The sequence below is a fragment of the Anabrus simplex genome, chromosome 7 (assembly GCF_040414725.1).
Source record: "Anabrus simplex isolate iqAnaSimp1 chromosome 7, ASM4041472v1, whole genome shotgun sequence".
NCBI classification, from domain to species: Eukaryota; Metazoa; Arthropoda; class Insecta; order Orthoptera; family Tettigoniidae; genus Anabrus; species Anabrus simplex.
Window position 1 is genome coordinate 337990826 of NC_090271.1, and position 25166 is coordinate 338015991.

General features: G+C 39.7%; 1 protein-coding gene across 2 annotated transcripts in view; it reads right to left on the reverse strand.

Annotated features, from left to right (window-relative positions):
• Stam (signal transducing adaptor molecule) overlaps window positions 1-20232 on the reverse strand; it is a 205710-nt gene extending 185478 nt beyond the window's left edge. The window contains exon 1 of one of the 2 annotated variants that reach the window (XM_067151811.2): window positions 20098-20232. Coding sequence is in view for 1 of the 2 variants with exons in the window: in XM_067151810.2 (XP_067007911.1) it covers window positions 20022-20064 (43 nt within the window). In the remaining variant the exon portion in view is untranslated. Of the gene's footprint in view, window positions 1-20021 lie in introns of both variants that reach the window. The other variant, XM_067151810.2, reaches the window with a different exon arrangement.
• Between the last annotated feature and the right edge of the window lie 4934 nt (window positions 20233-25166).

Consider the following 25166-nt stretch of genomic DNA (forward strand, 5'->3'; position numbering starts at 1 on the left):
AAGATCCTATAAACATTAATATGTTGTTGTTTGAGTCATCAGTCCATAGACTGGTTTGATGCAGCTCTCCATGCCACCCTATCCAGTGCTAACCTTTTCATTTCTACGTAACTATTGCATCCTACATCTGCTCTAATCTGCTTGTCATATTCATACCTTGGTCTACCCCTACCGTTCTTACCACCTACACTTCCTTCAAAAACCAACAGAACAAGTCCTGGGTGTCTTAAGATGTGTCCTATCATTCTATCTCTTCTTCTCGTCAAATTTAGCCAAATCGATCTCCTCTCACCAATTAGATTCAGTATCTCTTCATTCGCGATTCAAGCGATCCATCTCACCTTAAGCATTCTTCTGTAACACCACATTTCAAAAGCTTCTATTCTCTTTCTTTCTGAGCTAGTTATCGTCCATGTTTCACTTCCATACAATGCCACGCTCCACACGAAAGTCTTCAAAAACATCTTTCTAATTCCGATATCAATGTTTGAAGTGAGCAAATTTCTTTTCTTAAGAAAGCTCTTCCTTTCTTGTGCTAGTCTACATTTTATGAGCTCCTTACTTCTGCCATCGTTAGTTATTTTACTACCCAAGTAACAATATTCATCTACTTCCTTTAAGACTTCATTTCCTAAGCTAATATTTCCCATATCACCTGCCTTCGTTCAACTGCACTCCATTACTTTTGTTTTGGACTTATTTATTTTCATCTTGTACTCCTTACCCAAGGCTTCATCCATACCTTTCAGCAACTTCGAGATCTTCTGCAGTCTCAGATAAAATAACAATATCATCGGCAAATCTCAAGGTTTTGATTTCCTCTCCTTGGACTGTGATTCCCTTTCCAAATTTCTCTTTGGTTTACTTTACTGCCTGTTCTATGTAAACCTTGAAAAGGAGAGGGGACAAACTGCAGCCTTGCCTCACTCCTTTCTAGATTGCTGCTTCTTTTTCAAAGCCCTCGATTCTTATCACTGCAGACCGATTTTTATACAGATTGTAGATAATTCTTCGTTCTCGGTATCTGATCCCTATCATCTTCAGAATCATAAATAGCTTGGTCCAATCAACATTATCAAATGCCTTTTCTAGATCTACGAATGCCATGTACGTGGGCTTGTCCTTCTTGATTCGATCCTCTAAGATCAGACGTAAAGTCAGGATTGCTTCACGCGTTCCTACATTTCTTCTGAAGCCAAATTGATCTTCTCCCAACTCAGCTTCAACTTGTTTTTCCATTATTTTACTCTATTGTAATCACATTTCAATACGGATCTATCATTATGAAACTTATTTCTTTTAATTTTCCATTCTTCTGTAAATAATACGTGTTCAAATTTTGCAGGCATGAGATACTAAACTAATGGTGTGGTAGTTTTCACACCTGTCAGCACCGGCTTTCTTGGGAATAGGTATAACAACATTCTGCCGAAAATCGGATGGAACTTGTCCTGTCTCATACATCTTGCACACTAAATGAAATAACCTTACCATGCTGGTTTCTCCTAAGGCAGTCAGTAATTCAGAGGGAATATCATCAATTCCAGGTGCCTTGTTCCTATTTAGGTCACTCACAGCTCTGTCAAACTCTGACCTCAAAATTGGGTCTCCCATTTCATCAGCATCAACAGCGTCTTCATGTTCCAGAACAAAATTATCTACATTGTTACCTTGATACAACTGTTGGATATGCTCCTGCCATCTTTCTGCTTTGTCTTCTTTCCCTAGAAGTGGCTTTCCATCTGAGCTCTTAATATTCATGCACCTAGATTTCCTTTCTCCAAAGGTTTCCTTGATTTTCCTGTATGCAGTATCTACCTTTCCCAGGACCATACAGCCTTCGACATCCTTGCACTTCTCCTTCAGCCATTCTGCCTTAGCTACCTTGCACTTTCTATCCACTTGATTCTTTAATTGCCTGTATTCTTTTCTGCCCTCTTCATTTCTAGCATTCTTGTATTTTTGTCATTCATCAATCAGGTCTAGTATCTCCTGAGTTATTCACTGATTCTTAGTTGATCTTCCTTCCTAACATTTCTTCAGCAGCCTTACTGACCTCATTTTTCATGACTCTCCACTCTTCCTCTATAGTGTTTCCTTCAGCCTTTTCGTTTAGTCCTTGTGCAACATGTTCCTTGAAACAATCCCTCACACTCTTTTCTTTCAACTTGTCTAGATCCCATCTTTTTGCATTCTTTCCTTTCTTCAGTTTCTTCAACTTCAGATGGCATTTCATGACCAACAAGTTGTGGTCAGAGTCCACGTCTGCTCCTGGGAGAGTTTTGCAATCCAACACCTGGTTTCTGAATTTCTGCCTAATCATAATGAAGTCTATTTGATACCTTCCAGTGTCCCCAGGTCTCACCCACGTATACAACCGTCGTTTGTGGTGTTTGAACCAAGTATTGGCAAGGACTAAATTATGATCAGTGCAGAATTCAACCAGCCGACTTCCTCTTTCGTTCCTTTGTCCCAATTCAAAGTCTCCTAATGTACTACCTTCTCTTCCTTGGCCTACCACTGCATTCCAGTCTCCCATCACAATTAGATTCTCGTCACCTTTTACATATTGTATTAAATCTTCTATCTCCTCATATATTCTTTTGATTTCTTCATCATCCGCTGAACTAGTAGGCATATAGACTTGCACTATTGTGGTTGGCATTGGTTTGGTATTATTGTTATTATTATTATTATTATTGTTGTATTATATATTTTTGCACCTAGAAGCATTTGCAGGCTTGATCATTGAACTATTCACCGAGATTCATTAGCATTTAGAAGCAGTGCCGTACATTACGTATGTTGTGCTGCTCTTCAAGAACCTGCATCTTAATTCATTTAAATGACTCATCTTTGGCTTCTATATAATTTTAGAACTTCAAATTTATTAAACTGTATTATAACTTCATGCCTAGCAGTATTTGCAGGTTTATCCACTGAACTATTCACTAATTCTCAAACATTTTGAAGCAAGTGCCGGACATTACGTATGTTATGCTGCTCTTCAAGAACTTGCACCTTCCTTCATTTAAATGAGTGATCTTTGACTTCTTCTGGATTTTAGGATCTTACATCCCTATAGTGTTATAGTGCTTCTTGAACTGCTTTTAGTGAAAGACTTATCCTTTACTTATTGTTTTCCTATGCATTGTTTTATATTTTTATTTAATCGGCTGATGATCACCCAGAATAGTGGTCGAAACCGGTACTGCTTTTAATCAAATAAGAATGTAAAATTTACATTTCTTATTTTCCTTGTATTGAATAGGTTGAACCACTTTATTTCTTGTTTCAATTTAATTCTGTTATAGCTATTGAGCTCGATGGCGGGGTAGATTATTAAAAGCAATCAAAGGCATTTATGTTGACAATTGGCTTGCAGCGACAACTGAAGACAGAATGAGTTCTTGGTTCAAGTGTAACATGATACACGTTACAGACATGGCAATCTAGGTTGTGTTATATTATTAAAGTGTAATCGCTTATAATGTAAGTAAATATTGAGGCAATCATGTTATTGGTATGCCAGAATTAACTGTTAATATTGTAATGTAATTGAATGTAATGTAATTTTGTAAACAACAGAGGTCATCTCGCCTGCCATCTACTATGCTTCAGGACGGAAAAGAATTACAGGACAAGAGGAGCATCTTGGACAGTGTTCCTGATACCTTTGAAAAGTATCACTCACCTGCCCCAAAGTGTAATCTATCCACTTCGTCCACGTGTGATATAGGCCTAACTTCAAAAGTGACCTCGCCAGGAGACGTATCTTCAATTCTTGCATCTTTGGATACCTCCAAATCATGTAGTCCGGATGACATACTCGCAATAGTTTTGAAAGAATGCGCATCTGAGCTAGGTAGGCCACTTAGCATCATCATAAATATGTCATTCTCGTCAGGGTATTTCCGTGTGAGTGGAAGAAAGGTTACGTCATACCAGTGTTTAAGAAAGGAGACAAAATGGTGTTTGATAACTATAGGCCTGTTGTGTTATTGTCCCTGATTTCAAAGGTGGCAGAGATTGTGTACAAGAGATTGTACAGTTCAGTTTCACAGTATATTAATATAGTGCAGCACAGTTTTGTACAGAAACACTCTACCGTGTCCAATATGGCAGTGTACATCAATTTCATTACAGAATCTCTGGATAGGAGGCAACAAGTGAATGTTGTTTACGCGGACTTCTCCAAAGCCTTTGATTCAATTCAACATGATGATCTACTCATCAAATTGTCAGCATATGGAATAGGTGGAAGAGCCTTGGAGTGGATTAGAAGCTATCTCACTAATAGGGTTTGCGTAGTTAAAGCTGATGGCATTATGTCAAAGTCGTACCACCCTATTTCAGGTGTCCCCCAAGGCTCTTTACTGGGCCCTCTTTTCTTTGTCATATTCATAAATATTTTTACACCACAGTAATTACCTTCTCTATGCTGACGATCTAAAGATCTTTAAGGTGATCAATTGTGAGTTGGACTGTAAGCTGCTACAGTCTGACTTAAACCTCCTAAGTAACTGGTGTAAAAAGAGGCTGCTTGGCTTGAATACTTCAAAATGCAATGCAATTACATTTTCACGTAAGTTGGAACCAGTAAATTTCCCTTACCATCTTTGCAATTTCCAAACAGCTTGTGTGAATGAAATAAATGATCTCAGTGTGACACTTTCAAACTGTTACGGTCTTTCCTTCGAGAAACGTTTAGACAACATTTCTAGGAAAGGGTTTTAATTACTTGGCTTTCTGAAAAGAAACTGTGCCGAATTTGTTTCTCCTGGAACTCTAATAACTCTGTTTTGCACTCTAATCAGGCCATCGTTAATACTGTTGAGAGGTGTGGCTACCCTTTCAGCAGTATTTAATACAAAACTTGGAAAGAGTCCATATAAGGTTCATGAAATGGATCAGCTACAAGGGTTTGGGTATTTCTCTCTCTTTGTCCGATTATGAGTCTTTTTGTGAGACTATGAGCATGAGGACACTGCACTCATGCCACAGATGAGCCAATGCCCTTTTTCTTTACAAGCGTCTGACAAATAGAGGGGATTGCTCAACATTATTGGAGCTGATTCCAATACACGTTCCTCGTCGCAATACTAGGCAAAGGTATATTTTTCATCTGCCTAAAGTAAGAACTGTGGCTCAGGCTAACTCATGGCTTGTGAGGGCGCTAACAACACAATGAGGTGGGTGAATCAGTGGACCTTTTTCACTCACTCCCGTCTAAAATCAGATGTGCCCTAATGACCTCATGAATGTAAAGCCCTATCTGTAAATATGTAAATGTTAGTAGATGTATTATTTAATTTATTTTCCGGGTTGAACCGTGTTGTACTTGTACGCATATCACGTACAGTTTGCCGACGTTTGCAGACTCTGGACTACCTCAACAATAAATTATTTCATCTCCACCTGCAACTTGCCAGCACTCTGTCGCTCAATGATTGGACCACGTTAGACAGCATTAGCAACACACAATCCCAGCGTACACTGGAACTAGCCACTGCCAAGCAAAACAAGAAATTCAACCGCCTCTTACAAAAACAGAAACCGAAACCACCTGCTCCACTGAAGAAGAATGTAATAGTAAACCTCACAGACAAGCCACTCAGTGAACCCACTACCTCGGTCTTAAGAAAAGGACTCAACTACGCAGTAACTACGAATAGTATACCGGTAGAAGAAATAATTAGCAAAGTAGAAATTGCAATCCGGCACCTTCCTACCGAATCTGCAGAGGAGATCAGACAGGATATATCATGTCTACTGAGATCCGCAAAGCCGCCGCCATCCAATTTGACTAAAGAAGAAATTCATGCCCTAAAAACACTACGTCAAGATACGGAAACAATTATCCTACCCGCAGATAAAGGCAACGCTATGGTGATAATGACACGCACAGACTACACTCGGAAAATAGAACAATTACTCACCGATTCTACATACAGGAAAATTAGGAACCCTACCAACCGCATTAAGAACAAACTCCACACACTAGTAAAAAATTCCAGTATCCCAGCCGAAATACAGAAGAAACTGATATCCTCGGACCCGATACCTCCAAAATTGTATGGCCTGCCTAAAATCCACAAAGAAGGCATACCTCTGCGACCTATCGTGAGTGCTATAGGCTCTCCCACGCACGAGATCGCCCGTTACCTAGCTGGACTACTTCAGCCACATACAGGAAACACTGAAACCTACGTGAAGGACTCCCGACATTTCATCCAGCTCCTTAACGACCAATCAATTGAAAGTACGGACCTATTAGTAAGCTTTGACGTCACGTCACTTTTCACCAAGGTGCCGCTAACAGAAGTATTTCCGCTATTAGATCAGAAACTTTCAGAAGACCTGTCAACACTAGCTAAAGAATGCCTTAGCGCCACTTATTTCTATTTCAGCGGGGAGTTCTACGAACAGACAGAAGAGGCCGCGATGGGGTCGCCACTCTCTCCAATAATAGCAAACATGTATATGGAACACTTCGAACAGAAAGCCTTAGCTACATCTGCCCTGAAACCGAAATGTTTTCTCCGTTTTGTAGACGACACTTTTGTAATCTGGCCTCACGGGAGCAATAACCTACAGCTATTTCTCGACCATCTCAACTCCATACACGTAAATATTCAGTTCACCATGGAAATAGAAGTAGACGGAAAACTACCGTTCCTGGATGTGCTAGTAATACGTAACCCCAATGGGACGCTGAGTCGCGCAGTATACAGGAAACCCACTCACACAGACAGGTACCTACACGCCTCGTCTCATCATCACCCATCACAAAAGCAGGCTGTCCTAACATCACTAGTGAACAGGGCCATAGCGATATCTGACGCAGAGCACCTCGAGGAAGAAAAAGAACACCTCACGGAAACCCTTAGGAAAAATGGCTACTCGCTCAATAACATCCGACGAGTCCTTAAAAAATCAGAAGAGAAGAAAGAAAAGACCGCCGCAGGAGAAAACAACGGGAAAGAAGAACTGATCCGCCAGAAAACAGCGATACTGCCATACATTAAAAACACTACAGACAGGATCGGCAAGATACTGGACAAATACAACATAAAAACTATCTATAAACCTCACCGTAAGCTAGCCCGTTATCTACCACCAGTAAAAGACACAATAGAATTACAGGCCCCTGGAGTGTATCACATTGAATGTAGCTGCGGAGCTTGTTATGTAGGTGAGACAAAACGTCTGATCTCCACCCGCCTAAAAGAACATATCCGTCACACCAAGAACCAAAACACAGATATTTCAGCAGTAGCCAAGCATTCCTACGAAACTAGGCACGGAATATCATTTGACAAGACCAAGATCCTAGCAGCTATCCCTTGGAATCTGGAAAGGAAAATCCGCGAGGCTATCGAAATCAAGAAACATCCGAATAACATAAATTTAGAAGAAGGATACAAAATCAGTAATTCTTGGATGCCCATCATTCATAGTTTAAGACATACAGACCACAACATAACCACACGGGCCGCAACCCCATTACATAATAGCGCGGGCAAGCCCCCACTACCTGGCTGTGACATAAACCTTCCAGAAGCCTCGCGAGACAGCCAGGGCTTACGTCAGCCAGATAGGCTAGGATATAAAAGGCCAAGATCAAGGCCACTCTAGTAGTGTAATTTCTGCCTGCGAGACTGATTACCTCGGATCGAGTAGGGGTATTTCAGTCGCCTTGACAAAGAATACTGCAATGTATTCGAAACGTCGGCAAACTGTACGTGATATGCGTACAAGTACAACACGGTTCAACCCGGAAAATAAATTAAATAATTCTTCACACCGTGGAAGCTTCACTTCTAAGTTAGTAGATGTAGTTTAATAAGGTCAATTATTTAAGGAGATTTAGTTTTATTTGTTTATTTATTTATTTGTTATTTAAGGTGTTGTAAATATGCATATAAATAAAGGTCTCTAGATTTAGTTTGAACTTGGTTATTATTTTAGGAAATTAGTGTTATTAATTTAAGGTGTATGCCTTTGCTGGCAGGATGTAGTGTTTACAGTGCACTATGCCTTCTGGTATGGGCTAGAATAAATTTGTTACTTTCATTGACCTGTCTCAGTCTCATCCTTGACTTTGACAATATGAAAGTGACCGAGGTATGAGCGATACTAGTAATACCATTCCTTATGCAGCCAGTCCCTATTATGAATGGTGTGAAAATATCGCTCATAGGATCAGTTGGTGCACGCATTTCAGTGGGCTTGGCAGACTGATATGCAATAGCAACTTCTGGTTCAATGAGGAAAGCAACAGGAAACTATCTCACTCCTCACTTCCCTAGTATGCCTCTTCAGTGACACCTAGGCTATCTATGACAGCTGTTGGTGGAGCTGTAGAGGATCAATCCAGCCTTCGGGCTGAATACCCAACATACAATTTAAGGTGTATTTGTTGTATATTATGTTTTATTGAATCATCTTTAACTGGGAAAATAACCTGTTGTTGATAAATCTATCTATCCATCTATAATGTACATATTCGGGTTATAATTAAGTTAATATTTCAGGCATTTATATGTCCAAACTATGTATATAGTTGGTAAGAATCAGGCAGCCATTTTCTGGGACATTTCAACTCCGCCAACTTTTGAATAAAGAGGGGCTGTAATCTTGGGTAAAACCATGGTCATGAATATCTGGATAAAAAGCAGTCATGTGCATGTGAAGAATAAAGAACGGAAAATCTATGAGCCTAGTTTTATCCAAGCACCTGACTAGGAAAAGGTGGAGTGATGAAACGGAATTTCAATTTGAGTGAAATAGAAAAGGCGAATAACGAGGACATAAATACGTAAGAAGTGTGTCTGGAGAGGATTATTTTTTGTGATTCAGAGTACTCATTATGCTACTCATTTTCTTCTGTAGATAGTTATTCTGATTGCGACCCTCATTCTGTACTCATTGATTGTCAGTGTATTGTGCTACCAGTCCTATATTTGTGAAGTCTGAGTGAGCATATTTATTGTGCCAGTGTAGCTTTCACCGAAGTCCCAGTCTCATCCATGGCTGTGACAATATGGAAGCTGCTGGGGTATGGGTAGTGCTGAGTATTGACATTCAGAGCACGACTAGTGCATCTGAGTGTTATGAAAGGTGTTGCTCATAGGGTCAATCGTGCTGCAATAGCACTTTCTGTTCCAGTGAGGAAAGCAATGGCAAACTACCTCACTCCTCGTCTTGCCTAGTACGCCTCATTGGTTTTTGTGGTTTCCTTATAACCGCATAACCTTTGGTGGTGCTATTTGAGGATCCAACCAGACTCTGGGCTGATGACCTAACAGACACAGACACAGTTGTAAGTGACTGACAGACTGCAGACTGCCAGTTTGGTCGAACACAAACTAATGTCAGTCTATTGGGCTATGTGAGAGTGGCTCGATAAATACTATCATGTATATCAGGTTGGAAGGCACTTTGTGTCTGCAGGAACTGGGTGTGTCAGGCACAAGGGAGGATGGAGGAGATAGGTGGACTGGCATAGTATGGCGAGAGTTTGGAAACACATCGTCACAGGGAGGTCGAACCGAGGACGGCTCTGGAGTTCCAGTATATGGGAATTCAGTTTCAGTCACGGAAGCAATAGTAGCCATCTATTCTAAAGGTGGGATATAAAGGGATAATAGTATGCTGTAATGGGGTTGTTTCTGATTCTTACAAAAATTTGTAAATTCTAATTGATGACATTTTATATGATCTTGTTTTCTTTTGATGAATATATGTGTATTAGAGTTAAACAGTTAGTTAAATATATTTATGATAGCCTTGTTAGCATGCCCCTACCATTTTCTAACGTTTGTAGTATGTAAGGCCCGGTAAAGAGAGTACCAGTTTTACAATTTATATGAACACGACCTGAGATTAATCTTTTATGCTCTACCATTAATTATTATTATTGCTATTGTTATTAATATTCTAAATTATTATTATTAATATTAATATTATTTTAATGTTAAAATTGATACTAAAGAGTGGAGCAAGTACATTTTCTTATCTGAAGTTACAATTAACACCCAAGCAAAGTATTTTCTTAGATTACACGAGACGCTTACTGGGGTTAGACAATGCTATAATCTTTCATCTTCATCGTTCGTAGTTTACATGGATCATCTACTGAAAGGTATTAAGTGGCAGGGAGGGATTCAGTTATGAGAAAATGTAGTAAGCAGTTGGCCTACACTGACGACTTTGTCAAAATGGTAGAACGTGAAACTTGATAACAGGTGCAATGAGTATGATATGAAAATAAATCTTTCCATGAGTAAAGTAATGTCAGTAGGTAAGAAATGTAAGAATTGAATGTCGGTTTGGGAATACAAAGCTGGAATAGGTAGATAGTTACAAGTATCTAGACAGGATAGTTCAAAACAAACGTACTTGCCGTTTGTAATTCAATAACTTCAAAACAAAAGGACTTACACTTACTAATCTCATGTGTAAGTATAATGCAACGGTTACATTTGTCATGGGTAAGCGACACTAGCAATTCACCACACATACGCGAGTGGTGGTGGCCGAGAAGCAACAATGGCTGCGGTAAGGTTGTCGCAGAACGCAAGGCGGTGCTGAAGTGGTACTCAAAATTTGAGAACACTAAGGAGGTGCAAAGGCAGTGGCAGGAGGAGTTTGGAACACCTCCACCAACACGTCGTACAATTACCCACATTCGTGATATGTTCGAAGCTGACTGAACGGTACACGACGTGCACAAGGAAAGATTCGGCCAACCACGAACAGCTACAAGCCCAGCATCCATTGCTGCAACTTTAAAATCCGATCACCACAAAAATCAACACACCAGGGCGAGCACAAGTCCAAGTCTGAGGCACACTCTCAAGGATGTAAAGTGAAAAGTATACGTTCCACGACTACTACACCTGATGAACGAAGACGACCCGGACCGCAGGATTGAATACTGCGATTGGTTCGAGGGCATTGTTCGCGAGGATGAGGATTTTGCTGGGAAATTTGTGTGGTCTGACAAGGCGTAATTCAAACTTATCAGTACAGTAAACCGCCACGATTTTTGTCTTCTGGGCCCCTGTAAATTCTCACGTTCATGTGCATAGAGCAGTAAATCTACCAGGGCTTACTGTTTGGTACAGCTTGTCATCGCATAGTCTGACTGGTCCATTCTTCTTTGAGGATACCGTAACTGCTCACGTGTACCTTGCTACGCTTCAGACAAGGATTTTGCCAGCCATCCAAACCCTGTATGGCAATGAAATGTCTTACTTCCAACAGGAAGGAGCCTTGCCTCACTACCATCGAGATGGACGACACTCTACCAGCACGGTGGGTAGGTCCCAGATGTGCTGCTGCCGAGTTCCCACCTCGGTCACCTGATCTGACACAAATGGACCTACCTGTGGGGAACAATCAAGAATGAAGTGCATCAACAGAAACCATGTACAATGAACGATTTACATGACAGAATCGTAGCATCATGTGCTGAAATTACGCCAGAGGCACTGACAGGTTAGGTCTGCACTTCAGCGACATCGGCGTTGTATAAAAGTTCTTGGTGTACATTTCGTACAAACAACATAACCCTTTCGGTGCCAAAAGGTGTACCTGCAAGTTAAATGTGTCAGAATATACAGACTATCCAACATAGAGTACATTTTTTGGACTACCCTGTATATATAACATCCTTGTTCTGTCAGTCCTTCACAGCGATATAGAGGAAACAAGAACGTTTTAACAGTTGAAAATGGTACCAGTCATAGATTTTTAAGTCTTCTTTACGAGAGAGATACAATGAACCTCTCATGACCATGACTTTTGTACTTTTTTAATGAAAAATATGTTTCTATCAGTGATGTCTGATATTTGCCATCATGACATAGGTACACAGCTATATCTATCAGCATGAGTTCGAACTACGCACATCCTGACTTCTGCTGCCTACTACAGGTTTACTGAGAAAACAAAAACATTTGAGAGACTTAAACTGGTACAAGATATGGGTTACAAGAACAGTGCAATGATGACCATCATACTTGAACTGTTTAATAAAAAAATAATCTCTTTCAGTGAAACGAATGAATAAATTTTCTTCCATTCTGGAGTATGTAAACACAGTATCTCTAAGCAGAAAGTAAAGCGGTGTGTCTGGTGGCTGTGGTGGTTAAAGCATGAACTCATTTTCTTAAACCGTGGTTCAACAGTACGAGTCCCATTCGTTGAAAATATTTTTACTATCATTTTTTACTATCAGACTGTTGGCTGGCAAGGTAGAGGAGGTGGTATACTATTTCTAATCACTAGAATGCGTGCCAAAAGCCTGGATTAAATTCCAAACCAGTATACAGTGTTCACATGGAGCGAGTGCATGACGCTGTTGATGGTGATTCGTCCGTCGGATGGAGACGTAACTCCTTCAGCAGATGCCTTGGTGCTATTTGACAGGAGTACACTCTGTGCTGGCACCACGTTTCACCCTCTCCCTTCCTACTATCATATCACGTCATTCACTTCAATTCTCGATCATCAGAGGCTGTATGAATTTTGTGCGTTAAATCAATTGGGCCAATTGCAAAAAACTGTGTTTAGACAATGTCTACGGTTAAACAATGCCCAAGTATGACTGCCACATTGCAGAGACGTTATTTATCACTTAGACACTGTCTAAAACTGATGTTCAACCAGCCAGGTTTAAACACTGCCAAGAAGACTGTTTAACCACAAATGAGAGGAGTGAATCACAATCGGAGGTTATGTACCATGAAACATGTAATTCGTATTATGTCGAGACGATTCTGGGAAGGTTAGTCTGGCGGCCTCTGTGGGTCGCCCACTGCCAAATCGCAGCAATTCCTTTAAAATGTACGTGAAGGTAAAGCTTAAAATAAGATCTTGCTTTTCAAGAGACTTGTTTCTTGAGATTGACAAAGGGACAGTCCGGTAACTGTCAATTTGAATACAACTCTTGGCAACCAATATATCATCGCTGCCGGGACAAAACCTCCTATGTGAAATATTATAGCTTAGAAATATGGCCGGTAAGGTTCTGTCATCTAAGGTGCAATATTGTGTAAATATTGTCAAAGCATTCTCGCTCTTCATAATGTATGTGCTATGGGTCAGTATATCTCCAAAAATATCACATAGCTTTTTCCCGGCAACAACTATATTTTATTGTACACGGGGTAATTTCTGTGGAATTATACATCACTTCGACTACATACATGTCAGAATTACTTGTCCCATATCATCAGGGGGCTGTCACATACATCAACCGGGAGGTATTCACTTACATTTACTGCCAAGTAAGTACACATAATAGTGAAAACGAAAAAGTAGGTTGTATGTGGTTTTTATATATACACAAGAACCTCGTTTATCCAGCCCTCTTTAATCAGGATATCTGGTTTATCCGGATCGAAAATAATAAAAATCTTATTTTTACTTGTACAGTATTTCTTTTACGGGGTCAACTCTTCTTGAATGTCTTTTCCGCCAAGAATAGTTAAGGACAGGAAATTGAAGTAATTCAGCCACGGTCTATCAAATGTACTGTCCCGACATTCGCCTAGAACTGAGAGTGGGAAACCGTGGAAAACCATTCCCAGGATGCCCGAGGTGGGATTGTAAACCACACTCTTATGAATGCAACGCACTACTAATTCACTGATGGTAAATTAGAAAATGAAACCGGCGCTCCATCAGAAGAAGCAATGACTCATGGAGAGGCAACAATGCAGCTGGACAAACTGATGGCCTATTTAGAATCCTAGACTGAAACCACACCGGCAAAACTGATGTTACTAAAACGTCTTCATGATCATGCTGCGTGCAAACACTAAACAAATGTAAAACAGAAAAAACTTAGATTATTTTAGTGTATAAAACAGAGTCGAAATGTAAGAAAAGTGTTCTTAAATTTTTTTTGTACAATTCAAAAAAGGTATTACTGTCAACTTATCTTAATAAATTATGCGACATGTACTGTATTTGTTTTTTTTTTAGTTTTTCCGGATTATCCAGATTTTCGATAATTCGGATCTGTTCCGATCCCACTTAATCCGTATAAACAAGGCTCTTGTGTATAATCATTGTGCTAATTCAGATAAGTTTTCGGCAACTATGAGGTAGGAAAAGGCAAGGACTGGGGAAGAAGAGCCGTGGCCATAATAACAGCCCTAGTATTTGCTTGGTGTAAAAACAGGGAAACTACGGAATACAACCTTCAGGACCGCCGACTGCACATTTCGAATCTATGATTTCCACAATGCAAGCTACATCTACCCATACATTACACAGTACTATTCTTTCATCTTCCCTTTGTCAAAGTTATTCATAAGTAGATTACACTCACCGTAACAACGCTATAATCAAAGCTACACTTACCCGTATGGTGGCGTGTCGCTTTAATGTCGATAATATTATGATATTTAATTTCCACCAAAAGTGATATTCTTATGTGTGGGCGAGTCATGCTCATGACTAGCCATATTTGAGTAATGTGTAGGAAGAGAACAGCTGACTAGCATTCAGCGTGCGCACCAACAAATTTCTTTGGTTGCGACAAGCAAAGAGTTGCATGTAAGATACTTCTATCTCCATTTTCAAACCAATATTGAAACCTTAAACGATGTCTAGTTAAACACCGGCTGAACATTGTTTATACAATCAAAGATCGTGCTCGATTTAGACGTCGTTTAGGTAGACGTCTCAGGATTAAAACTAGTAATTTCTTCAATCGGCCCATTATTTTTAAATGCCATGTACTAAACCACACGAGGAAGACGAAAAGAGTAAACAAAGGCAAAAGTGGCAAAGATAAAATATGCAGTTACAGAGACAAATAATAATTGAAGCTACTGTAAAACAATGTATTTGGAGAAAGATGAACTGAGTAAAGTTAAGTCACATCACAGGACAGACAAAGAAATGACTAAATTCACAGGCCTTTACATCTAACATAAGATTGTCTGAAAACAGACTAGTGTAAAGATAGATATTGATCGCAACTGCATCTTGATTCACTCTCACCCACTATACTACCATCCTGAGCGAACGGTAAGAAATAAGCCTGTCTTCGACACTCAAAATTACTATCTATAAAGTAGAAATTCTAAGTGGACTATAAATATATCTTATAAATAAAGGTTACACTTTCCAGGTTTTATGCCACATACAAATGGAATCAAAACAGGCATTGTAGTATTTCCTGGATTGAACTACAGTAGTAACAATCATGTCAGTGTTTTTATAAGATGTATAGTATACATAAACATAACTTTTTAGACAGCAATTTGTGTTAGCCCAATTATTTTAAGCATTTTATCGTAAACAAAGCCTGGGATCTTAGCAATTTTGATCATAGATATTAGGACCAGCAGCTGAAGGTGCCTAAAAAGTGGGCGAAACATGTCCCGCTTTTGACACCGTAATGATATAACATTATGTAAATTAATAAAAAAACAATATATTGAAAAGGTGGTCCCTCAAGAAACATTTTCACAAGGGAATATGTTGCTCAATATGGACCTAACAATGAGATTTATAACTTGTAATAAAAAGAGTTACAAAAACGTTGCAAACTTTGGGCTGGAAAGGCTTGGGAATATGGAGACAAGCTGTTCGACTAAGCAGTATGTAATACTAATATAGTTTGTCTGTTAATGGACATTATAAATTTTCCAGCTAACTCATTCCTGGTTGCCAGCGTTTTGCCCCAGTGCCAGTTGGGCTCATCAATTGGTAAATAGCACACCTACCAAGACGCATGGCTAGTGCATATCGTGGAGGCCACTGCGTAGGCTACTTGGAGCCACCGGCAGTGCCAATGCACTATGAGAGACTTTGTCCCATTTTCAAAAATTGATGCCTGCCTGGCCATCAGATGATGAAGATGTTCATTCCCATAGGGAACCTGAAATATCTGTTCCGAATGAGTAAATTTATAATACCAATTTAGCACACTGGGGCGAAACGGTGGCAACCAGGAATGAGTTAGCTGGAATATTTATAATGTCCAATAACAAACCAACTATATCGGTATTATAAATTTACTCATTCGGAACAAATATTTCAGGTTTCCTATGGGGAATCAACATCGTTATCATAAGCAGTATGTTCCAAATTGTCAGTGGAAAGAGAGCATGGAATGACTTCAGCAGATGGATAGGCTTCAATGGAGTTTTCTTTTAAATAAGGCAATATGAAGGAAAGTCTGAATGGCAAAGGTTGAGTTTTTTTATTATTTTTTTATTTAAATGCCATTTGTTCGGGGCGTCGACCTATAGAGATCTTTTGCCCCTACTTGCACCATGTGATATGAACTTGCTTGAAATTGGAATGGAGGAAGTGTAGTGTGTTGAATGTGAGGAAAGGAAAAAAGTTCAGTTACTGCAGCAGTTTTTCAGCACGGACATTTAGGCACGATTCCACTGTCATTTGTTTCTTTCTCGCAGACATCTCACGGTGGCCGTGATCATGCGGAGCACAGGCCTGCCAACTCTTGACCTTAAAAACTAGTCATACGTTATTAAGTGCAGCGCTACTTTTAAAGAATGAGCAGAGTGGTAAGCCCCAGGCTAGGGTCGCAAAACGGATGTTAGGACTCTAGCATTCTGTACAGTGACAGCAGCGCATTGTATGATGGACAGTGGCAAAAAGCTGAAATAATTTACCATGGCAGCTAATGACAAAGCCACTGGTCTGGATTGATTAGGTCTGGTTAGTGACAAAACCATTGGACTGTGATCAAAGAAAGGGGTTTCTGGGGGCATAAGCCCCTGGGCTAGGGCCGCATAGCTGCTGTTAGACCTCTAGCATTCCAAACGGCAATAGCAGTGTATTCTATGTTGGACAATGGCAAAAAGCTGACAATGACAGTCGTTCGTTACATGCAGATAATGAAAAAAGGTAGGTAGGGTCTCGGGATCGAGAGTGTAGTGCATTTGATGTGACGTCTGCCCAACTTGTTGATAGTAGCAGGAGTGGCTATGTAGAGGACAGTGATGTCAAGCGACAGAACAGGAGGAGGAGGCATCTAAAGCACAGGTCATACTCCATTCCCGGCTTGGGCAGAAAAAAAGCTCACTTTGTCAGGTACTTGGTGGAATTCTTATCCAAGACTAACTTCCCTGCCGACATGAGGGTGCAAAAATATTTCAAGGCTGTGAGTGTAATCTATCCTCCCTTACATCAATGCAAGTTCAATAGAAAGTTATTGTTCTGTAGGCCTATTTTACACTGACTGAGCAAATGTCATGGAATAGCGAAGCACTGATGCGCAGGTGTGTTGTCTGCGCACCACACGGCCCCTGTGCCAGCGGCAGTTGTATAGCAGACCTTGTGAGCAGTGGCTGTGCATGTGACAGGTGTAACATGGAACGTCGTCATGAGATGATACCGTTGGAACAGGGTATGGTGGTCGGTGCCCGACGGATGGGAAATGCGATTTTAGAAATGGTGCGGGAATTCGGCTTCACACGATCAAACGTGTCCAGGGTGTATCGTGAATGGTTGAATGCGGGTGTCACCGTCCACAACAGACGAACGATCGGCCGACCAGCCACCCTCGATGACAGTGACATCCGAGACGGATTGTCAATAGTGACAGACAGGCAACCGTGCAACAAATCACGGCTCAATTCAACATAGACCGTGCTACACAGGTCTCCCAGTGGACAATCCGTATGAACATGGATTCTATGGGGGTATGGGAGCCGGCGCCACACACGGGTGCCACTGTTAACCCAACGTCATCAGGCACGACGACGCGCATTTGTCGCCAGTCACTAGGGATAGACACTGGAACAATGGCACGTGATATGGTCAGACGAATCACGATTTCAACTGCACCATGCCGATGGGAGGCACCATGTATGGTGCAGACCACATGAAGCGATGGATCCTGCCTGTCTCAAAGGTGTGGTCCAGGGCGCTGGTGTCTCTGTTATGGTCTGGGGTGCATTTTCCTGGTATGGAATGGGTCCCCTAGTTGTTCTGGAAGAGACTTTGAATGGTACACGGTATGCTGAGCTGCTCGGAGACCATCTCCACCCATTTTTGGCCTTCCAGCGCCCAGACGGTTCTGCGGTGTTTCAAGATGATCACGCGCCGCCACATCGCTCCCACGTTGCCCGAGAATGGTTCCAGGAACATGCAGCGGAGATCCAACGACTGCCATGGCCACCCAGGAGCACCGATATGAACCCTATCGAGCATACTTGGGATGTCCTGGAATGCAGGCTCCGTGCCAGGGATCCTGCACCCATGAACAGACCAGCATTGGCGGCTGCTCTGCAAATGATTTAGTGTTGGCTGCGTCCAGAGGACTAACGGGGACTTGACTCGCTTTCATGGCATCTCACTGCAGTTCGCAGGGCCAGAGGAGGCCCCACACGCTATTAGGCGACTATCATATGACATTTGCTAAGTCCGTATACATTACATTTACTTGAGCTATTTTTTTTTTTTTTGTGCGGAGTTGGTAATGGAATGCATTTCACTTTATTGCTGGGAATGACATCACATCTGATTGTGTCTGAGCCAATGGACATGCTACTCTGTACTTCAGCAAGAAAAATGGTGCATGATAAATTATATTAGGTTACAAAAGTAAATGTACTTCTGGGGGCTGGTGGGTAGAGACATCCTCTACAAGGTATTCCACCTAAGATTTGTAATATTTCAAATCCATTATTATACTATGAAATTTTGCTTCACTTGCTGAATTTCTACCATTTGAATTCAAGGGGGCAAATTGAAGCAAATATTCATTTATAGGAAGATGAATTAGGGTTTGGAATAATTTACCACAGGAGATGTTTGATAAATTTCCAACTTCTTTGAAATAATTTAAGAAAAGAGTAGATTAAACAACTGGTAGGGAATCTGCCATCTGGGTGACATCCTTAAATGCAGATCAATAGCAAGTAAGCTGATTGATGAAATCAATTCTGTCCTCAGAACCTTACCTAATTTATTGCAGGACTGTTTTAATGGTAGTTTATGCAACGCTCAAACAGCACAATATGCACCGTAATTACAGATGTATGAAGAAATGAAAGTCGAACACTATCCAGACTGCTTTTCCATTAAACTTCCAAAAGATTTTTCATGAGACAAGTTCTTTTTTAATGTCCTTTACATAAAAAACTTAAAAACACCACGTTATGTAGGCTACTTGTACTCTCAGTCCACCTGTACCATATAAACTGCCAATGTAACTCTTAGACATATAACTATTTTAAATTTCCAGCAATATAAAACAAATGACACTTCAGTTCCACATAATCCTCCAATACATACTAGTAAGAGATTCATAAATATTGCCAGCATTTTCAAGACAACTCCAGACTAATTAAAGTCAATCAATAAGAAAGATACTAAAGTTATGAAATTATAAAAAGGACTGTTTATGCTAAAGATAAATAGTAAATTAAGAAACCATATCTAGAATGAGGACAACTCTGAGAAACCAACAAACTACTACAAAGAGAGAAAATATTTTTTTTTTTAAATCAAAGCACGTACACTAACCCATCAGGCCTATGACCCCCTTAGTTCACGATAAAAATGATTAAATTTATGTCGTAATGGTCCACCTTTTCAATACTAGGCCTATAATATGCAATATTGCATTACGACATTAATCTAATAATTTATTATTGTGATCACAATTCAGTACAGATCAAAACCATGAAGTTTATACCCTATGATACCCCTTAGTTCAGCCACAACCGTAATTAAAACTACACTGCAAAGACTATGATGTAGCTTCAAACTGTCCACTATATTTGGTTTTCTAAAAGCAAAACAAAATTCCACAAATCTTAGCAAAAGGACAAATCAACTGGTAGAGGAATTTAGAGGCAAGTTTACACAGATGTTTAACAATACATGAACTAGATAAATAACACATAGATATTCCTTCAATGTATATCAGAATAATGTAAAAAGAAAAGATGAACTCAAGAGCCAGAAGAATAAAACAGTAAATTAATGAAACCTGATAACTGCATAAAGGACCTTACCAACGTCAGAATCAAATGGAGATGATGTTGAGAACAATCCCATTTTATGTACTATGGCTTTAGGATAGCAACTTACTGCTTTGCAGTCACACTAATTCCTGATGCAAGATCACTTATCATTCAGGTGACTTTCGGTCACTGGCCGCACAAACATTAGTAGATGACTAATACACACTCACATACAATACGTGCCATTTTTATTAACCCTCAACCCCACCTATGCTACAAAACAGGAACTAATATGTCAAAAAACACCGCCGTCTCGATCCTCGCAACTTCTCGTATTGGGCTCGAACGTTTGAAGGACGTCGACAATAGGGCACAGCAGCTTTAGCGAACTCCTGCATATGCTTCACCAGAGCAACAAAACAAGGTTTTGAATATCGAACTCTTACTCTGTCCTGATGCATAATCAGTTCCATTTAGCGGTTTCGAAGCTCTAGGCAATGAGATGTTGCTGACACAAATGCACACTCCATCCTCTCTTCAACAACATGAACCTAGTACCCGCAAATTAGGATTTGATTTCCTGTTTTTATTTTGATTGGAATATTATCGACTGGATATCTGAGGTTGTCTAAAATGTCTAAACATGAAGACGTTTGCTTTGTGATTGTCCGTCACAATTCTTATCACAAGGAATCCACTATCCTCCACGGCTTGAATCACCTTCTGAAAAAAATCTGCAGCCTGTTTCCAGTCATTCGACCGGGTCAGGAATGGAATGAATAAAGCCCCCATCTAGCAGCGAGGATAGGAATTGTGCCGGCTGCCCAAGCCTGTCGCACTCCTCCGGGGTATTGATTAATGAATGACAGATGAAATGATATTCGAAAGTGGTGCTGGAATGAAATATGACAGGGAAAACCAGAGTATCTGGAGAAAAACCTGTCCCGCCTCCGCTTTGTCCAGCACAAATCTCACATGGATTGACCGGGGTTTGAACCACTGAACCAGGCGGTGAGATGCCGGCGCGCTGCCGCCTGAGCCGCGGAGGCCCCATCACCTTCTGAAATAAGGTTTAAAGGCACAGATGCGAGAGTAATCTGAGGATAACCAATTACTTCCTTTATTAGGTCGTTGCCTAGATAAAGCCGACAGCCGCTTTTCTCTTAATTCCCTTCTAGACGGTATTTCATGGAGTCGTATCTTTTCTGGCTGTGAACCACCTTGCCGAGATTGGCAAAATGGTACACAACAGTTGAATATTTCGGGGAAAGAATCTGAAGTTTCAGTTCTACGAAAAATAGGACTTACACAAACGAAAAGAAACAAGTACCAACACCTTAAAATCACGTTTGAAATATCTATTAGCATAACATGATTAATTCATTTCACAGTTCTATACAAAATATCTCTTGTACGAACGAAAGTGACCACACACGTTTACTTATTGTACGAAATAACTCAGGTTTACACACACATTCATGCACCAATAACACAGTGCTACACCCACACTAACAGCGAAGATTGTGCGTCTACTGCTGCACTCTTACGGCGACTTGGAGAAATGTCGGTAGTCGCGCCTTCCTGTGTTAAAATAGTGGCATAGAGCAGGCAGTATAAGAGGATCGAGACGGCTGTGTCAAAAAACAAATCTTATCAGCAAGGCCACCAACTCCTGCTATCGACTTCCCTTTTTAAACTAACAAGGTACCGGTAGCATAAAGAGGGCATAAAGAAATCGACAAAAATCTCCTGAAGTTTGAAAATCAGGTTTTTTGCATTTCTGCATAGTTAAATACCGTATATTTTGTCATAGTCCTTAAACTTAGCTACATTTGTATGCACAACTGTGCGCGTTTCTTGTATTAAAAACTAATGCAGCGTGAAGGAGTAAAAGTTGGTAAAAGCATCAGCATTAATGCCGTTGTGAAAACATTCATTAGCCCGGTTAATGTGGAATTCATGGACTTAAATTGTCATCTGAAATATCTTTGCAGCAAAAGTAGTTTTGGCAATATATAAATATTATAAATTCCTATCATAGTACAGTTTTGACATCCACCCTGATCTCCCTCTAAAGCAACAATTAAAAAACCTCCATAAAGATCATCTCATGTTTACTTTGTTCAAAGAATTCTCTAAAGCACTGAATGTTAAGTTATTTCAAAAACTTATTAACTTATTTCTACAAAAAAAAAAAAAAAAAAGACACGATTCGGTTTGCTTTCAGAAGTCACAGTATTCATCAAACGGCTGATCTAGTAACGAAACCAGTTTCAAAAAATATAAATCACTCCACAGCGGTTTTCCTTAAACTGTAATAATCATCTCATTACTAAAGAGCCAAGAACACCCATGCCAAATTGACTAATTCCCCAAAATATACTTTCAAAATACTCTGTTACTTTCTGCCAGCACGTATTGCTACAGAATTAATAACTAAATATTCCATAAAATTAATTTCGGAAATCCTAATCTAGGTTAGCGCGAGTGGCCTCGCAGTGTGAGGTCAAGTAGCTATCAGCTTTCATTCAGAGACGGTGAGATGGAACTCCATTACCGGCAACCCCGAAGATGATTTTCCATGGATTCCCATTTCGCACAAGGCAAATGCTCAAAAATGTACCTTAATTAAGCCCACGGTCGCTTCCTTCTAACTTATAAGCCTTTCGTATCCTATCGTCGCTATAAGACCTGCCTTTGTCCGAACAACGTATAATAATAATAATAATAATAATAATAATAATAATAATAATAATAATAATAATAATAATAATAATAATAATAATAATAATAATAATAATAATGTCCGTCTCTGTGGTGTAGTGGTTAGCGTGATTAGCTGCCACCCCTGGAGGTCCGGGTTCGATTCCCGGCTCTGCCACGAAAATTTGAAAAGTGGTACGAGGGCTGGAACGGGGTCCACTCAGCCTCGGGAGGTCAACTGAGTAGAAGTGGGTTCGATTCCCACCTCAGCCATCCTCGAAGTGGTTTTCCGTGGTTTCCCACTTCTCCTCCAGGCGAATGCCGGGATGATACCAAACTTAAGGCCACGGCCGCTTCCTTCCCTCTTCCTTGTCTATCCCTTCCAATTTTCCCATCCCCCTACAAGGCCCCTGTTCACCATAGCAGGTGAGGCCGCCTGGGCGAGGTACTGGTCATACTCCCCAGTTGTATCCCCCGACCAAGAGTCTGAAGCTCAAGGACACTGCCCTTGAGGCGGTAGAGGTTGCCCTCGCTGAGTCCGAGGGAAAAGCCGAACCTGGAGGGTAAACAGATGATGATGATAATAATAATAATAATAATAATAATAATAATAATAATAATAATAATAATAATAATAATAAAGACTAAAAAGAAATGGACAATAGAAGAAACGGTAAGACATTATTTAGGAAGGCAAGACTCACTAGAAAATATAGTTGATAACTTTTCAAAAACATTTTCAGAACAGGTAGACAAGGTAGTACATGAATGTAGAGTACAACGAAGACCATTACCTAATACAGAGAGACTTTCATCATTTTATCTACCACTAGCAAGTACAGCAGATATAGCACACATAATTGAAGGAATGGACATAAATAAATCACCAGGCATGGATAAATTAACAGTTAAACATCTGAAAGATAACATAGACATAATAACACCAGTAATACAGAAGCTAATCAATAAAATAATAGAGACAGGTATTTTCCCAAAGGATCTGAAGACTGCCATAGTGAGACCTATTTACAAGCAAGGTTCACATTTACAGTATGAAAACTATAGACAGATATCTATTCTTCAAACTATAGGTAAAGCAGTTGAAGGATACATTGCTGATCACCTAATCTCATATTTAGAAAAATTTAAAATTATTGATGAACATCAATTTGCTTATCAAAAACACAAGGGTACAAGTAATCTTCTTGAGGAATTCTCCAATTTGATCAATGGGAAGCTAAATCAAGGTATGCACATTTTAGCTATGTTTATTGATTTCTCAAAGGCATTTGATTCAATTTCCCATGAAAAAATTATTGCAGCCTTAAGCAAAATTGGGGTAAGAGGAACACCACTAAAAGTTTTTGAAAGTTATCTGACTGACCGAACGTATAGGGTAAAAATTGATAATATATATGGAGAAATAACTTCTATTAAAAGAGGTGTTCCACAAGGAAGTATCCTAGGACCCATTTTGTATATTATTTTTGTCAATGATATAAGCTCATGTTTTAAAAAATGTAAATATTTCATGTATGCAGACGATAAACTAATTGTATCAGTACATAAAAACCCAAAAGTAGCAGAGAAGCATTTACAAATGGAGTACAACTACTTTCAAGAATGGTGCCATGATAAGGGTCTAATAATTAACACTTCAAAAACAAAAGTCTTGTACATTACTACCCCAAAAATGCAAAGAGAAAACATTAAGATAACAGGCCATTCAGTTCAGTGCATTCACGATGGTCAACAAAAATCATGCAATTGTGACTATGTAATAGAGGAAGTTGATAACATGAAATATTTAGGTATAATAATAGATAGATATTTTTCATGGAAGCAACATAATAATAAGTTGTGTGAAAGACTGAGGCTAAGCTTGTTCAAAATGCAAATGGTTAAGTATATAATACCTCATGATAGCTTAAAATTGGTTTATCATTCACTTGTTGAGTCACTTATATCATATGGTGTAAGTGTATGGGGATCAGCTTCTGTTACAGACATAAACATGGTACAAATGTTACAAAATCGCATTGTCAAAGCATTCTTTTGGTATGAAAACAGAGGAATATTTAGCTTAAGTGAGGATATGTTAACAGGGATGTACCAGAAAGAAAGGTTCTTGAGAGTTAAACAACTTTATATGTACAACATAATTAAAGAAAATTACTGGAAGCCACAATATAGAATTGTTAATGAACATACACATGGAACAAGACTGAGGCATATAAGTTATTTTCAGGTCATGAGGTACTACAACAAATATGGATCCAGAACACTGCAAGTTGTAGTTCCTAAATTTTTGAACAAGTTGCCCTCAGAATAGACACACTTGAAAACCAAATATCAACTAAACAAACATGTGAAACTATGGATCATAGATAATAAAATTACAGTTTAAATATTTGTTCATGAATGAAAAATGTACAAAAGACTTATCTACTTTGAGTGATACTTTCAGGGATTAAGAAAAACTCACACCACAGG